Here is an 18,238-nt window from a genome sequence, read left to right on the forward strand (position 1 = left end):
TCTGAAAAATACATGCCCATTTTGAATATGATGACAACAACACATTCCAAAAATGTTGGGACGTGTTTACCACTGTGTTTCATCACCTCTTTCTCTTTCTCTGTAAGCGTTTGAGAATTGAGGAGATCGACTGCTGTAGTATTGAAAGTGAAATGTTTTCCCATTCTTGCTTAACATAAGATTTCCATTATGTTGCCAAAACATGTATATATCGTTCAGCATTAATGGTGCCTTCACAGATGTGCATGTCACCCATGCCATACGCACTAATGCACCCCTATACCATCATGAATACTGGCTTTTGAACTGTGCACTGATAACAAGCTGAGTGGTCTTTAGCCCGGGGGACATAATGTTCATGATCTCCAAAAAGAATTTCAAATGTTGATTTGTCGTACCACAGGACACTTTTCTACTTCCCCTCAGTCCATTTTAAATGAGCTCAGGCCCAGAGAAGGCGGTGGCATTTCTGGATCCTGTTTATGTGCAGTTTATTCTTTGCGGTTTAGAGTTTTAACTTGCATTTGTGGATGCAGCGATGAACTGTGTTCACAGACAGTGGTTTTCAATGTTTCTGAACCCATGCAGTGATTTCCACTACAGAATCATGTCTGTTTTTAATGCAGTGCCGCCTGAGGGCCCAAAGATCATGGCCAGCAAATACTGGTTTATGTTGAGAAACTTTATTCTGAATTATTGAACTATTTGATCGTACACTCTTTCACAGAGTGGTGAACCCCTCCTCATCTTTACTTTTAAAAAGACTCCGCCTCTATGGGATGCTTTTTTATACCCAATTAGCATTCCACAACTTTACCAGCTTTTTGTTGCCCCCATCCCAACTTTTTGTAACATGTTGCTGGCATCAGATTCAAAATGAGCAAATACGTCTCTCAGTTTCAACATTTGATATGTTGTCTTTGTACTATTTTCAATGAAATATTGGGTTTAAATGATTGCACATCATTGTATTCTGTTGTCAATGCCATTCATTGTATTTTGCACAGCACCCCAGCTTTTTTGGAATGGGGTTGTAAAAATGATAAAAATAGTAGTAGTAGTAGTAATAATAATAATAATAATAATAATAATAATAATAATGATAATAATATAATTTCCACTATAGTGTATGTGGACACCTCCACATACACTACTGGTCAAAAATGTTGGAGTCAATGGGCCTCATTCACCAACCATTACTAAGAAGAAATTGCTTCTTGAAACCCACTTACACAGTTTTTATGAAGATTCTGACATTCACCAGTGTTTTCTTATTTGGCATTTGTTTTTAGGAAAGAACAGAATCTACAAACACTCAAGAGAACAAAGGTGCAAACAATTCTGTGGTTTAAGAACACGTCACAAATCTGACATAGACTTTTTCTCAGGACCTTCCTCAAGAACAAATTTAAGAAAATCGTAGGAAGATATTGCTGAATGAGGCCCAGAGTTTTGAATAATATGATAAAATGATGCTATTATGATGATTCTACTCTACTACTCTACAATGTCATACTGTTCCAATTATTGATAGGAAGCTATAAATAAAAATGAAAAAATTCATTTAACTTTGTCATTATGTCAGTACAGTGTAACAAAAAGCTTTCTCACTGTTCTCAGTGGTCTAATATAGGCTATATTGTAAACACAACATGTTAGATGTGACTAGAATAATGACCAGAGCTGTAGAAGACCCTGAAACGTCTTCAGACCTGGACACCTCTGCACTTCATGAGCGATGTGCAATGTTTTGCTTTTCGTTTCAGTGCTCATGTTAACAGGTCAAGCAGCTGCACACTAAATTCAGTGAAATAAACTATGAAAACTAATGAAAACAACAGAAACCAAACCAGACAATTATGATATATATAATTTATTTAATAACTTCTTGATTTTCCCAAAAATCTTGTCTAGTATTTCAGTTCACATTATATGAAGCTATTATCACACAAAATAACTGCACTTAATGCGATGTGATTGTCCAATAATGTATGCATTTGATAAATGTCTTAAAATATCAAACCAGTTGAAGGTCTTTTTATGTAAGTTTATTATTTGGGCTCCGGTTTATCACATCTGCTCCTACACAACAGCTTCAACCCATTTCATCACTGAACTATTTCAAAATGATTTCAGATCCAATACCAACGGACAACACAGGTTCTGTTCACTGTGGCCAGACTCTAAATACACAACAAACAACTGCAACACCGTAACATACACAAAATAGCTTACACACCACAGAACAGAGGTTTTTATTTGTCCATCCCAGCCCTGTGACCTTTTACTCCAGTGTAAATCTGCAGGACTGGGCTGGACACAGCCCACACCATGAGGACCAAACATTCTGCATGTTCTTTAGAACAGCCTTCCTGTGTTTTCTCCTCATTCAGCTTGAGATTCGGTACTCTAATCTTTATGCAACAGGGATGCATAAAGAATGAAATTCAGATGTGTAACAGTTATGCAACAGGTTTTTCTGGATGTTTTTAGGCTGAACATCCAGCCAATCCCAGCTCAGTAGGCAGGACTTGCTGAGTCAATAAAAACAGCACTGCTGCATTGTCAGTCACTCTACGCTCTATTAGCAAAATGACTCCATGTCCCACATATCGGCAGTCCAGCAGCGCAGTGCTCTACTGCTCAAACTGCCAGGAAACGCTGAGTGCCAAATGCCTGCTGACTGACACTCATCGCAAACACCGTTACATCACTCTGCATGATGCAGTGAACCAGCAGCTGGTCAGTATGACTTAATAAGAATTTGGAAATTGAAAAAAAATGTACAAAATGATATTGAGAATTTGTAAAACTATCAAAATTATAATGAAAACTGTTCAAGTTCACTGAAGAGCATCAGCCAGGATATTAGGTTAACTAAGATCACAGCTTTAGTGTTTGAGGCTTGAAGTGTTAGAGATATTAGAGATAATAAAAGGCTGTTGTTTCATAGAAATTACTCACCAAACATGTCTCCTGAATTGAATATTAAAGTTCATGTCTTAAATTTTTGTGGTTTTTTTATGTTTCACAGGAGAACATCAGAAGCCGCTCCAAGACAGTTGGAACCCAAAGTGAGAAAAGTTGATAACGTTCAACCACAGATTACAGCAGCTAAAGAAAAACTAGAGGTGAGAAACCAATAAAAAACTGATGTATAAGTAAGATAAAGAATATGTACTGATGTATCTGAACTGTTGTAAGAACATGTTAGAAAGTTGTTAGAATGCTAGAAAGTTTACAAAGATAATCTAAATAATCACATTTCAACTGCTCTCAATGAAAAGCCATTATTGTGTAACTGTTCAGTAATGCGTTTACATCTGTTCATGCAGGGCATGTATGGTAAGATCAAAAAGGCCATACTTGGTCAGTATGAAGAGCTGTGGACTCTGCTGGTGAAGAACCGAGAGCAGGCTTCATTCATACTGGAGGCTGAGATAGAAACTCTCAACAAAAATCTGACTCAGCTGGAGAAGGATGAAAACAACTATCAGCAGAAATTAGTCACAGTGATGAAAGATATTAAGGAGCTTAAAGAAAAAAGGGAAACAGAAAACCCAGTAGATCTGCTGGTAAGTTCCCGCTTTAGGTTCTTTGCCATAAATTTAGTAATTTCCTTTAGGATTAATAAAGCTTCATTTACATATGTATGAGTTTGCAGCAGATGAACAGGATTTAACAGACACACTGTAATTTGGAAAGAGTGACTGTGAACAGTAACATCTGTGCTAATTACTAAAACTATTTTCCTGATCTACACAGGAGGAAATCCGTGCAATGGATCTGAGGTGAGAACACTCTTTTGCATATGCTAATTTACATACACAATTTACATATGTTCATTTACGTACATACATATGGACATATATACATTTAGGTACAGGATGTTGACCACATTTTCCTCTTCTCGTTCCAGCCTGACGACCATGGAGGACTTCTATTCTTCTGTGAACAAAGTGAAATTTGATGGTGAGAGGATGAGAGCTGTGGAAGAGTCTGTCAAAAAAATGTCCAGAAGAACAGGGAGCTTCTTCCTCGACCATGGGAATGTGAGTATTGCCAACATCTCTCCACCATTTACAGTTTAAAATGTGAAGTTTTTAACACAGTCATAATGAAGATTGTTTTTTAACAGTTTCAGAGACCATCACCTTCAATAAGAACAGGAAACACAAAGACCTGAGGGTCTCAGAGGAAGGATCTGAGGTTTCTCTCAAAGGTTCCTCCATATGTCTCTCCAAGTGTCAGGCAGCACCATGGTCCAACATCGTTGCAGTTCAGAACTTCAAGGAAGGTCAGCACTACTGGGAGGTGGAGGTGGGGGGCAGTCAGAGCTGGGCGGTGGAGGTGGTGGAGCAGAGCTGGGAGAAGAACAGTCTGGACCGTCCTCTGGGCAGGGATAGTAAGTCCTGGGTGCTGGAGTGAGATGAAGGAGATCTGACGGCTCGGCACGGTGATGAGCTCAGTGCCATCAGAGACTGCACCATTCAGAGACTGGGGGTGTGCGTGGATTGTGACAAACGGCAAGTGAAGTTCTACAATGTTGCTACGGGGTGCATCCTCCACTCGTTCTCTGGTCTCTCCAAACAGCCGTTACATCCTGCCTTCAGCCTCAGAGCCAAGGCCAAAAGCACCACACAGCTTAAAATCTGCAGGATGATGCAGGAATATGATCAGTTTCAACAACATAATGTTCAAGCAAGTGAATACAGCCACAGTGGTGAAGGGTCAGACTCTGGAGATTTTGTAGACTCTGGAGCTTCTACACATTCTGCAGAATCTGAAGCTTCTGTAAAATCTGAAGCTTCTGCAAAATCTGGAGTTTCTAGTGAATCCGAGAACCAATAGCAGGACATACAGAACCCATCATCAGTGTTAGAACAGTGCAGTGATCTGGGAAACTTTTAATACAAAAGGTTTGTGTACAATCAGAGTATGTCCTGTTTCACACATAATTCTGTAATTCCTTAAAGATGATAGCAAATCCATTAAACAGTAAGTGTGTTTAGTGGGGGGTAAAAATGCTTTAAGCTTGAAACAATGCATTTCTTCTCAAACTTGGTTTGCTATTACAACATTGTCTGATATTTAATTATATTTATTATTGCATTTGATTAATACTGTAGCTAATAATTCTTTTCACTGTAATGTGTAATTTGCTTGCTATGTTAGTTATTGACAGCTACTGTCTTGTGTAAATGGTGGCAAAAATGTTTAATAAAAAATTATTTATTCCTAATAAAAGTGATTCTTCATTTGTCAAGTAATTTTTGGGATAATCAGAATAAAGTACTACTTCTCTTTCATAAGCTTTATAAGGGCAAATCAAAGATTCTTTACTTAAATAAGAATAATCAAAAAAGTGCACATTTTGTTCTTAAGTTGCATTAAAAAACCTCTCAGATCAGATCTGCTAGTCAGAGGCATAGTCCCTAGGTAAACATGAATCAATTCAAACTGACTGATCTACAGTTGCTTTCTAGCTAGAAATGCATCACTGTAGTAGAAAATACTTCACAGCTGCTTAATTAATTTGAAATAACGTTTAAAGTGAGCATATTTCTACTACATGGTTAACCATATGAACAACAACAACAACAACAAACAACAACAATAACAATAATAATAATAACAATAATAATAATAATAATAATAATAATAATAATGAATATAGTGGAAATTTGTAATATTAGCACGAACCGTAAATGTGCTGTAAATGAACTGTAAATTTTAACATTTAGACATCATTCTGAAATTCAGATGCATTCATCCACTGTGTTAAAGCTGTAGCGGACTACAATCAGTAAGTTGCCCTGTCTTGTTTTGTTTCGAAGCTGATGAGGTTTGTTTCTGAGCTGATGAGGTTTATTTTGGAGCTGATGTTTGTTTCTGAGGTGATGAAGTTTGTTTCAGAGGAAAAAAGACACAACACAGATGACAGAGTGGTCAACACACCGTACAGTCATGCACTCAACAGCATAAAAGAGGAGAAAGGGACACAAACTAACATGGGGTAAAATGTAAGATGGATATTTTATGCAGTTAAACAGATTCCAGTAGAACATGCTTTTCGTGTACAAGGTAATCTGTGACTTTTGATCATGATTTACCCAGAAAACTGCTTTTGCACCATAGAGTAACTTTTTTTTTATCATAAGTGTTTTTGATTACTGAGTTCACAGAATTTACTCTGAAATTATGTTAATCTCTCTCTTGGGGGCTGTACAATAGCATAGTTTATAAGCAGATAATCAGCACTCAGTGAGCACTAGCCAGACCTCTACATGGTGGGGTTAGTTTAAGACAACTAAAACCCCTAAAGCAAACAATCTGAGAACTCCACATCTCTCCGGATGCACATATTTTTATGCACATCTTTTGTAAAAAAAATATTTTATAATGTTATTATGCTCATTTTTGCTGTTCTACTTTGTGGTCAAAAATAAACTTAATACAGTCTCTTCACTAATCATATTTATTTAAATGAATACATTTTTTGTATTCAGCTTTGAAAGTTTTGGTTCAAATAATATAGAGCAGTAGCATCCGCCATAACACCTCCGACAACTCTGCACAAACAAAAATACAGATGCATCTAGAACAGAAAGTTCTAAGGCAACCCTTCATAAACCTCAGACACCAGAATGTATCTCCAACACCATTTAAAGTGGAACATAAAATTCAAATAAGAAGCTGGAGAACAGGAAGCCAACTTCAGCTTTGTGCCTCAAACCATGTCGAGTTATACGTAGTTCAAACTATGAGACTAATGTAGCAAACAAGTAACTTATGTACACCAATTCACATGGTGCTAACTGCATGGCTAAGCCATCACACAGTGGGGGACTCACATGCATGCGCAAGGAGATGCAGCCCAGACAGTGCTTGATAGTGCGAACGGCCTGATATGCAAAAATATCACCCATGCTAACCCGAAGAAAAAAAGGAATATTTTTTTTAAAGCAACTATACTGACTATTATACTAGGTGATGATTTCACTGACATCTAAAAAGATATGAAAGGAAATGCAGTTTGAGGGGAAAAGCTGATCAAATGCTGAAATACCTGTCTGGTTTTCAGTAAGCTTTCATTAGTGTGTAATATATATTGTAATAGTACAAAAAAAGTGTAGTACAGTACAATGGGGTGTAATTTTGTAGCATAGTGCAGGAGAGTACAGGGTTGTGGACAACCTCGTTAAACATAAGTGATTGAGTATGTTAGTGAGTATGTGAGTGAGCCAGTAACTAGACCACTAATCAGGATCCTACTGAAAGTTCCAGTAACGTCTGACAAACTGTAGGCGCTTGAGTTTGTTGAGTTGGTCCCTGATAGCAGAGGCTTTCTTTAAGCAACCCTTCCAAACAAGTTGTGGTTATGTAGGTGGTGTCTTTCTTATTGTAGTTTGGAGATGTTCTGACTCCAAGACCAAACTAAAGTCTGCAATTCCCCAGCTTTTTGGAGATTCCTCACCCTCCTCAGTGTGTATGACATACATCCTCTTCTCAGCAGATCTATAACATCTCCATTTCCTTTAAACTTGTTAATTATTGCCCTAATAGTAGAAAAGAGCATTTAGCTATTTTCTTGTAGCTATTTCCTACTTTACACAGCTTAACAACCTTTTATCGCACATTATTGCTGTATTCTCTGGTCTTTCTCATAGTGATGGATGTGTGTCACCTTTTATTTATACCCCAGTAAAACAGGAAGTCTTGGCTGACCATTTAAGTCTTCCTAATTGCTCAGGTGAACTTTAAAACATACAATATGAGTAGAAATGTACTTCAGTTAGATTTCCCTCATAAGAATTTTTAGGCATGCCAACAACTGTGGAACACATAAATTTGCAAAAAAAAATATGATAACATAATTTTCTGATTTTTGTTATTTTTTTAACAAAAGCTCAAAAGGACAGGCAATAAAGAATGTTTCTTACAGCCCATTTTGCTCATGTTTCTGGGCGATGGCAATATTTGTATTACAGTATAATAGTAGCATGCTTAAATATTCTGCAGTAAAATCCTTGATATATACATATTGGTACTCCCATATGATATATCTATTGCTTTGTGGACTATTTAATATCATATTATTTATTATTATGTGAAATAATCATTATGTAGTGAGATGAATACACTATGATTTTCATTTTGGCTCTAATGCATGTGAAGTAGCTGCTCTGTTCTCTTGGTTTTCAATGCTCTGTTTCTGCTAATACCGATCAGGTGGAGTTTATTTGAGACATGGTTTTGGCAGAATGTCATGGAACAAGCAGCAGAAAAAAATCTCACTAGCTGTAGACTCCAGTTTTGCACGCCCATGTTTTGATGAAACATGACTATATACAGATATTTTTCATTTCATCTTAGGGTGGTTCCACACCACAAACATTTAGACCACTTTGTTATCATCTAAAAACACGTCTGACGTTGGATAATGTCAGTTTATGGCTCCTCTACAACAGAGGAGAAAACAAAATGTATAACAGAAACAAAGGATTGCAACTAGATCAGGCTTATTTTAGTAAAGGCCTCATCCGTTAAAATATACCTGGCCATTCTTAACTTTAATACATCTAATGGTAAGAAATAAGACATCAGACATTTTATGACATTACATCATCTATTATATGACTTTATAGGACTTTTCTGTGGAAACCCTAAAATAAAGTAGAGCAAAGAACAGTGTAGTATAGTGCACGTTGTACAGAATTCTGTTCCTGTTTGGGCTTCAGTTTAATTCAATGAATGTTAGACTTTTTAGCTCAACTGAATCCCTGAAAATAGGTGTTGAAGACATGGCAAAAATATCACCATGATACAAGACATTTTCACAACACACAATATACATCACAATATTTAGCTTTTCTAAAATTTAAATTAAAAATTAAATGAAAAAATTAAATTAAATCTAAAATTTGGAAAAGACAAATTAGAACTTGAAGTAGTGTCATATTTAAAAAATACAACAACAACAACAACAACAATAATAATAATAATAATAATAATAATAATAACAAATTATTCTAATACATACAGAATCTTTTAAAGAAAGATTATAATTCTCCCAACTTGTCAAGAGATTTCTCCTTTCCCCACGATTAAGCAGGTTTATTTTATTGTTTTCTTGGTTTTCTTGAACCAGACATTCATTTGGCTCGACCATCGAACATTTCAACTGTATCTTTTTAACCAATCATGCTTCATCAGTGACAGTAGCATTGAAACAAACCTTTATAAGAAAAATCTACAGACTGATATGTTTTTAGACTAAATAATTTAAACAAAAAAAAATAGTAATGATCCTTGAAAGGCAAGACATTGTTGTGTTTTTGTAGGGTGTGCACTGATGGTCACTCTGAGAAACTCCTGGACTTCGAGTGTTTCTCCTCAGAAACCTTCAAGTTTCTCCAGGAAGCTTGTATGACTCAGTTACACAGGTAACAGAGAGCTTAAAATAACTTCCTGCTATATAAATATTCAGGCGGCATGGGGGTGCAGTGGGTAGTGCTGTCGCCTCACAGCAAGAATAGCCTGGGTTCAATTCCTGGCCGGGAGACCAGGGTCATTTCTGTGTGGAGTTTGCATGTTCTCCCTGTGTCTGTGTGGGTTTCCTCCGGGTACTCTGGTTTCCTCCCACAGTCCAAAAACATGCAGTCAGGCCAATTGGACATGCTAAAATTGCCCTTAGGTGTGTGTGAATGTGTATGTATAATGATTCTACTCTACATTGTCATACTATATAAATGATTAATATGAAGCTATAAATAAAAATGAAAAAAATCATTTCAACTTTGTCATTATGTCAGTACAGTGTAACAAAAAGCTTTCTTACTGTTCTCAAAGGTCTAATATAGGCTATATTGTAAACACAGCATGTTAGATGTGTCTAGAATAATGACCAGGTCTGTGGAAGACCCTAAAATGACTTCTGGCCTGTTTCACACACACTGCCTCAGCACTTCATGCTTACTTTTCATTTCAGTGCTCTTGTTAACAGGTCAAGCAGCCGCACACTAAATTCAGTGAAATAAACTATGAAGACAATTATGGCATATTATTTTATATTTCTTTATGATCTGGATGAGTCTGTCAAAAAAATCATCCAGAAGAACAGGGAGCTTCTGCCTCGACCATGGGAATGTGAGTATTGCCAATATCTCTCCACCATTTACAGTGTGAAGTTTTTAACACAGTCATAATGGAGATACATTTTCTTTTTGATCCTGGAACACAAAGAACTGAAGGTCTCAGAGGAAGGATCTGATGTTTCTCTCAAAGGCTCTTCCACATGTCTCTCCAAGGTCTAGGTGGGGGGCATGTCCTCTGGGCAGGGATAGCGCTGGAGTCAGATGAAGGAGATGTGACGGCTCGGCACGGTGATGATCTCAGCGCTATTAGAGACTGCACCGCTCAGAGACTGGGGGTGTGCGTGGATTGTGATGAACGGCAAGAGAAGTTCTACGATGTCTCGTTCTCTGGTCTCCTCCACTCGTTCTCTGGTCTTTTCAAACAGCCTGCCCCCCGGCTCTCGCGCCCGCCCCCCGGGCCCCGACCATGACGGCCGCGAGAGCCGGCAAGAAGGCGGGGCCCGAACACACAGCGGCGACGAACCTTGGCGAGGACAGCAGGGAGACAGCCGCGAGTGGTGAGGGGGCGGAGCGCAAAGCTCGCTGCTCCGCCTCCCCGTCACCGCCCCCAGCTTGCAGCGCAGCCGCCCGGGTAGAACGTAAGGTATCCTGAAGCGTCCTCGCTGCGGCACAGGGGGCGGGGCCCGGGAGGCGGAGATCGGGCTTTGCGCTCCGCCCCCTCCCCACTCGCGGCTCTCCCTGCTGTCCTCGCTAAAGTTCGTCCTGCCAGCTCTCGCGGCCCTCATCGTCGGGGCCCGGGGGGCGGGCGCATGCCACACAGCCATTATATCCTGCCCTCAGCAGATCCTTTATTGAAATAAGAATAATCAAAATAGCAACAAATGAAGACAACAAGTCTTGTTCTTAAGTTGCATTTAAAAACCTCTCAGATCTGATCTGCTAGTCAGAGGCATAGTCCCTAGGTGAATATGAATCAATTCAAACTGACTGTTCTACAGTTGCTTTCTAGCTAGAAACGCATCACTGTAGTAGAAAATACTTCACAGCTGCTTAATTAATTTGAAATAATGTTTAAAGTGAGCATATTTCTACTACATGGGTAACCGTATGAAGCCTAGGGCTGATATGTGTAGTAGATGGGGATTCTTTAAGAAACACAGAAGGTAAAGACAGAGCTTCAAAGAGAGCAGAGTGAGGAACAGCAAAGCAGTCCAGGAGCTGAACCAACAGCAGAATGAAATTAAACTAAAAAACATCAAAGTATTCTACAGCATAGAATATATATATAGTATCCAAACTATATGGATTACAAATTTCAATGAACATGAGGTGAAAAAAACAAAATGTGACCTTTTATTTCTGGATTTATTTCTAGCTTCATTTAAATAACCTAATAATATAATAATAATAATAATAATAATAATAATAATGAATTAAGTGGAAATTTGTAATATAAGCACAACCCCCTGCAGTCTTCACTGTAAATTTGAACTATTTATATGAAGAGTGGTGAAAGCACTGAGTTTTCTGTTAAAATGTAAAAACATTCAGACATCATTCTGAAATTCAGATGCATTCATCCATTGTGCTAAAGCTGTAGCGGACTTAACTACAATCAGTAAGTTTCGGAGCTAATGAGGTTCGTTTCGGAGCTGATGAGGTTTGTTTCAGAGCTAATTGGTTTCTTTTGGAAGTGACTGGGCCTTGTTTGAGCAAATATAATCTGTTTCGGTGCTGATGAGGTTTAGCTTTTTGAACAAAGTTTTTTTTTCTTTGAGGAATCATACAGTCATTAGGATGTCCATGTTACTTTATGGATACAGATTGCAAAGGCTAAAACCAGCAGTGCACAGGAGTCCATAATGTATAATAAAAATAACGTATAATAAAAAGAGTGCAGAGCAGTCAGAGGCTTCATGCCAGATGCTGCTGTGTGGGTTTCGGAGGCGTCAGCCGGTTAGACCTACTGCTGCACTAATTAAAAAAGAGCCACTGTAGTAAAATATCTTTTATTCACTGCTGTCCAACTGAATGTGTCATGGCTGTGTTTTTCACAGGCTGGTGAATGATAATGGAGTGAACTTGAATCCAGCTCCTTGGTAAAACTTGTTCTGAAATTCAATCCTGAAAAAAGACACAACACAGATAATAGAGTGGTCAACACACTTTACAGTCATGCGCGGGGATAGTTTAACACACTGCTACAACTAAGACCCCCACAGTAAACAATCGGAGAAGTCCACATCTCTCAGCATGCACATATTTTTATGCACAGATTTATGTCCTACAGATATTATCTGTAGGTAAATAAAATATAATTTATTGTGCTAATTTTTGCTGTTCTACTTTGTGTTCAAAAAGAAACTGAGTCTTTTCGCTAAGCATATTTATTTTGATGAATACATTTTATGGGTTTAGCTTGTGAAGCTTTAGTTCAAGCAACATAGATTTGTATTGTATTACATGTGTTTTACATTTATTTATCAGACTTTTTAGTGACTGTTCTCCCCTCTCAGTGATTCATGATGTGAGTTGTAACATTAGCACTTCTGCAACTTTTGACTGAACTGTTCACAAACAGTAGGAGCTGGAAACTTTGTAGCAGAGTAGGTTGCTTGTACAAAAAATCAGTCTTGCTCAAATACTTATTATACTTATTAAAATTATTAACTAAAAGCCAAATATGTTGTGCCCTGCTCTCTCCTACATGACATCCAGGAGATAATCTAATCTCCTTAATGAAATAAGGCAGTTTGTCTGTGTTTGCCATTGTGTATTTATTTTTACCAGTGCAGGTGCAAAGCATGCAGGAATGCAGAAAGCCTTCCATGACAATCAACACAGCGAATGTCAGCAGAGCAAAGCAGGAAAACACCAACACCAGCAGCAATGAGCCAAAACCAGGAGGGTACCTCAGAGCCCCCCGCAGTAGCATCCGCCATAACACCTCCGACAATTACAATAAAGTGTTGAATAAGAGTTTGGTATAGCATTAGGTCCATGAATATTTGGAGACTTTCAGCTTTAATATGAGGGTATTTACATCCAAATCGACAGTGGAACAATTATGGTAACAGTTTCTATGAATGTCACCTTTGTAAGCATCTATAAACACATTCATAACATGTTATAATGCATTCATAAGACATTATAAACATAGCTATAAATATTGATAAAAATGCATTATACATTATAGCCATGTTTATTATGCATTATGAATTGTTAACATAATACATTATAAGTACTGATCATAACAAATTATAAGAGCTCATAAGTTGTATTTATCCACTCTAAGTAAAGTGAAGCATACTCTACTAAAGCCACCTCCAGTGTTAAGAGTGAGGCTTCAAGTTGAAGCATTTACTGAAGGATTTACTGAAACACTAAAACACAATAAAGCACATTACAGGCTTCAAATGTCAGGGTTAATCTAGTGCTGCCATCAGTGTTTTACCCAGTGTGGGAAAGTCAATGTACACCACCGTTAGCTTGGTATTTGTCTTTACTTTATGCTCTCCAAGCTGGGACTGACTTCTTTGGCACTGACATTATAACATGTTATTAACCCTATTTATAATGCATTATATTAACAATGCATAATGTATAATAGACATGGCTATAAAATTTAATTCAGTGTAATTCTTTTTTATAAATATTTATAACCATGTTTATAATGCCTTATGAATACATTATAACATGTTATAAATGTGTTTATAGATGCTTACAAAGGTGACATTCATAGAAAATATTACCACAATTATTTCAGTAATACAATTACATAGCCCCTCAGATTTTTGTTCATATACGTTTTGTCTTTTTTTTGTTGTTTTTTTTTTGCATGCTGTTGTCCCAGATGGTCTCCATTCCTTTTATATACTGCAATAGAAACAACCATGTTTCTAATGCACATATTCTTCCACTCTCTCTCACTCTCTAGGGAATTCTCCCTAGAGTGGCAGTAGCTCCCCATTGTGGACAACCTTGCTAAACATGAGTGAGTGAGTATGTTAGTGAGTATGTGAGTGAGTGAGTTTCAAGCCAGGTCCACAAGGTGCATCTTAAAAACTCTATTTTGGACTCATATGACCACTAAACAAAATCCCACTGAAAGTTCCAGTAATGTCTGACAAACTGTGGTGCTTGAGTGTCTTGAGTTAGTCCTTGATAGCAGAGGCTTTCTTTGAGCAACCCTCCCAAGTAACTTGTGGTTTATGTAGGTGGTGTCTTATTGTAGTTTGGAGACATTCTGACTCCAGGACCAAACTAAAATCTGCAATTCCCCAGCTTTTTGGAGATTCCTTGGCTACTCAAACCACCATCCTCAATGTATGTGGGGTCAATATGGACCTACGTCCTCTTCTCAGGGAGGTTGGTAACATCCCTACTTGCTTTAAACTTCTTTATTATTGCCCTGATAGTGGACAAGGGCATTTAGCTATTTTCTTGCAGCTGTTTCCTGCTTTACACAGGACACTGTGCAAAATGTAAATGTAATGATGTGCAAATCATTTAACCCCTAAATTGTATTGAAAATAGTACAAAGACAACATAGCAAATGTTAAAACTGAGAAATTGTATTGTCTTTTGAAAAACATATGCTCATTTTGAATTTGATGCCAGCAACATGTTCCAAAAAAGTTGGGACGGGGGCAACAAAAGACTGGTACAGTTGTGTAATGCTACATTACAAACACCTGGTGGTTGATTGGCAACAGGTCAGCAACATGATTGGGTATAAAAAAGCATCCCAGAGAGGCTGAGACATTCAGAAGTAAAGATGAGGAGGGGTTCACCACTGTGTGGGCAAATAGTGCAACAATTCAAAAGTAACGTTTCTCAACATTAAATAGCACAGAACATTTGCTTTTCATTGTCTATGGTACATAATAACATGAAAAGATTCAGAGAATCTGGAGAAATCTCTGTATGCAAGGGACAAGGCCAAAAAACAGTTTTTACTGGCCATGATCTTCGGGCCCTCAGGTGGCACTGCATTAAAAAGAGACATGATTCTGTTAAGGAAATCACTGCATGAGCTCAGGAACACTTCTGAAAACCACTGTCTGTGAACACAGTTCGTCACTGCATCCACAAATGCAAGTTAAAACTCTAAAATGCACAGAAGAAACCATATATAAACAGAATCCGGAAACACTGCCGCCTTCTCTGGATCCGAGCTCACGTGAAATGGACAGAGGGGAAGTGGAAAAGTGTCCTGTGGTCTGACAAATCAACATTTGAAATTCTTTTTAGAAATCATGGACACTGTGTCCTCTGGGCTAAAGACCACTCAGCTTTTTATCAGTGCACAGTTCAAAAGCCAGTATTCATGATGGTATAGGGGTGCATTAGTGCACATGGCATGGGTAATGTGCACATCCGTGAAGGCACCAATAATGCCAAATGATATATACATGTTTTGGCACCATGTGCTGCCATCCAGACGACACCTTTTCAGGGAAAGCCTTGATTATTTCAGCAAGACGATGCCAAACCACATTCTGCATGTATTACAACAGCATTGCTCTGTGTTAAAAGAGTCCGGGTGCTAAACTGACCTGCCTGCAGTCCAGACCTGTCACCCACTGATAACATTTGGCACATTATGAAATGAAAAATACGACAAAGGAGACCTTGAACTGTTGAGCAGCTGAAATCCTGTATCAAACAAGAATGGGAAAACATTTTACTTTCAAAACTACAGCAATTGGTCTCATCAGTTCCCAAACGCTTACAGAGTGTTGTTAAAAGAAAAGGTGATGAAACACAGTAGTAAACATGCCCCATCCCAACTTTTTTGGAATGTGTTGTTGGCAGAAAATATCATCATTTGATATGTTGTCTTTGTAGTATTTTCCTTTAAAAATTTTAAATGATTTGCGTATCATTGCATTCTATTTTTATTTACGTTCTGAAAAGCGTCCCAACTTTTTGGGAAATGAGGTTGGATTTATTATTATATGAAAAAATCATTATATAGTGAGATGAATACACTATGATTTTATTTTTGCACTAATGCGTGTGAAGTAGCTGCTCCGTTCACTTGGTTTTCAATGCTGTGTTGCAGTTCAAAACCACCACTAGGTCACTGGGTAAGGCAGAACGTTCCTGTAATAGTTTAGTTTTTGATCAGGTGGAGTTTATTTGCGACATGGTTTTGGCAGAATGTCATGGAACAAGCAGCAGAAAAAAATCTCACTAGCTGTAGACTCCAGTTTTGCACGCCCATGTTTTGATGAAACATGACTAATTGAAAAACAATAGAAACGGCAGACATTTTCTGTTTCATTGTCAATGTTAAAATGGTTTCACACCACAAACATTTAAACTACTTTGTTATCACCTGAAAACACGTCTCACGTTGGATAATGTCAGTTTATGGCTCCTCTACAACAGAGGAGTAAACAAAGTGTAAAACAGAAACAAAGGATTGTAACTAGATCAGGCTTGTTTTAGTAAAGGCCTCATCTGTTAAAATATATCTGGCCATTCTTAACTTTAATACGTCTAATGGTAAGAAATAAGACATCAGACATTTTATGACATTACATTATCAATTTTATGACTTTATAGGACTTAAAAATAAAGTATAGCAAAGAACAGTGTAGTATAGTGCACGTTGTACAGAATTCTTTTCCTGTTCGGGCTTCAGTTTAATCCAATGAACATTTGACTTCTTAGTTCAACTGAATCCCTGAAAATAGGTGATACAAGACATTTTCACAATACATGATATACATCACAATACTTAGCTTTTCTAAAATTTTAGAAGCTGGAAAAGACAAAATAGAACCCAAAGTGCCATATTTAAAAAAATACAACAACACCAGCAAAAATACTACTACTACTACTACCAATATTACTACTACTACTGCTACTAATAAGAATAATAATAATAATAAACCTACTACAATCATTTTCATTCGGTGTTTTACAAACTATGCTGAACTAAATCTATTTCTAAATCTATTTAAACTAATTTAACAGGCCTAACTGTACTCACTTTGTAATAAAACATTAGTTAGTTTAATGTTTTCTTTAAGTACTGATGATACCCACAATATGCTCAGAGAAGTGTACTGTGACATAATTTATCACAACAGCAATAAAATATCATGACATTGCCTACCACTACCTGAAAATGTCATGAAAGGAGTCTGATTTCAGAATTTAACTCAGCACAAACCCAAATCCAACCTGATATCTTTAAAAACACACTTAAGAACACAGAGATGCTAAAACATCCAGTATTTTGGGTTACATATCACAGTTTCAGATTCTGAAAATTCATTCTTGTCATATAATGACTGATGATAGCGGCGCTAATTATTTCTTTTTAGGCTCTTTCTTCAAGTCTTCAGGAAAAAATGCACACTGACAACTAAGCATTATGTATTTTTGTGAAGAAAGAAAGAAAGAAAGAAAGAAAGAAAGAAAGAAAGAAAGAAAGAAAGAAAGAAAAAGGTTCTCTGGAAAACTCTGACTTCATAAACTCTCAAACTTTTTATGACTCTGCACTTAAGTTATCTTTCATAACTATGCAACATTATGCATTACTTTCATAACTGTTAATGAATAATTCATAGCTGTTACACAATAACAGGTCTTATGATCAAATGCCTGAATAATAAGGCGGCAGTTTAAGAGGCTAAAGCTCATTCTTTATTCAGTTTCGTGTCAGTTTATTCAAAAAGTCCGGAAGTGGCATGTTTTTTAAAGCAGGCGGGAAGCAGCTGTGATGCAGTTAAACTGGTTTGGTGTCATCCAGGTGGAACAAAAAATGTCTGGGAAAGATGTTTTTCACTGAGTTATGAAGAAACTGGCGTACCTCATTAGGCTGATTCCCCTTCTTATTAGGTGCGGCGGCCTGCAGGAAGTGGCAGAATACATTAAAACATGTTACACGCCTACTGGTAAAATCTGCCTCAACGGAATCTTCACATGATTTCCATTCATTAACACTATTCCTCAGAAGTGGCTGAACTGAAAAGGAGTGACTATGATGACTCACACACTGAAACAAACAGCTTTTGACCTACTTTATTTAAACAGAATCAACACATTACTGTCTTCCAGTTTAACTGCAACTGCAATTCCAAAAAAGTTGAAATGCTGTGTAAAATGTAAATAAATGTAAATAA

At 37.4% G+C, this 18,238-nt stretch overlaps 1 protein-coding gene and 1 pseudogene across 1 annotated transcript in view; one reads left to right on the forward strand and one right to left on the reverse strand.

Annotated features, from left to right (window-relative positions):
• Positions 1-2,447: 2,447 nt before the first annotated feature.
• On the forward strand, positions 2,448-6,198 carry LOC118798542 (annotated as a pseudogene).
• A 4,649-nt stretch (positions 6,199-10,847) lies between these two features.
• The window catches only part of si:ch73-173p19.2 (V-type proton ATPase 116 kDa subunit a1), a 40,066-nt gene continuing 32,675 nt past the window's right edge, over positions 10,848-18,238 (reverse strand). The window contains 2 exon segments of the mRNA XM_036557922.1: positions 10,848-10,943; positions 17,926-17,964. Coding sequence (XP_036413815.1) covers positions 10,848-10,943; positions 17,926-17,964 — 135 coding nt within the window.

The sequence above is a fragment of the Colossoma macropomum genome, unplaced genomic scaffold (assembly GCF_904425465.1).
Source record: "Colossoma macropomum unplaced genomic scaffold, Colossoma_macropomum, whole genome shotgun sequence".
Taxonomy (NCBI): Eukaryota; Metazoa; Chordata; class Actinopteri; order Characiformes; family Serrasalmidae; genus Colossoma; species Colossoma macropomum.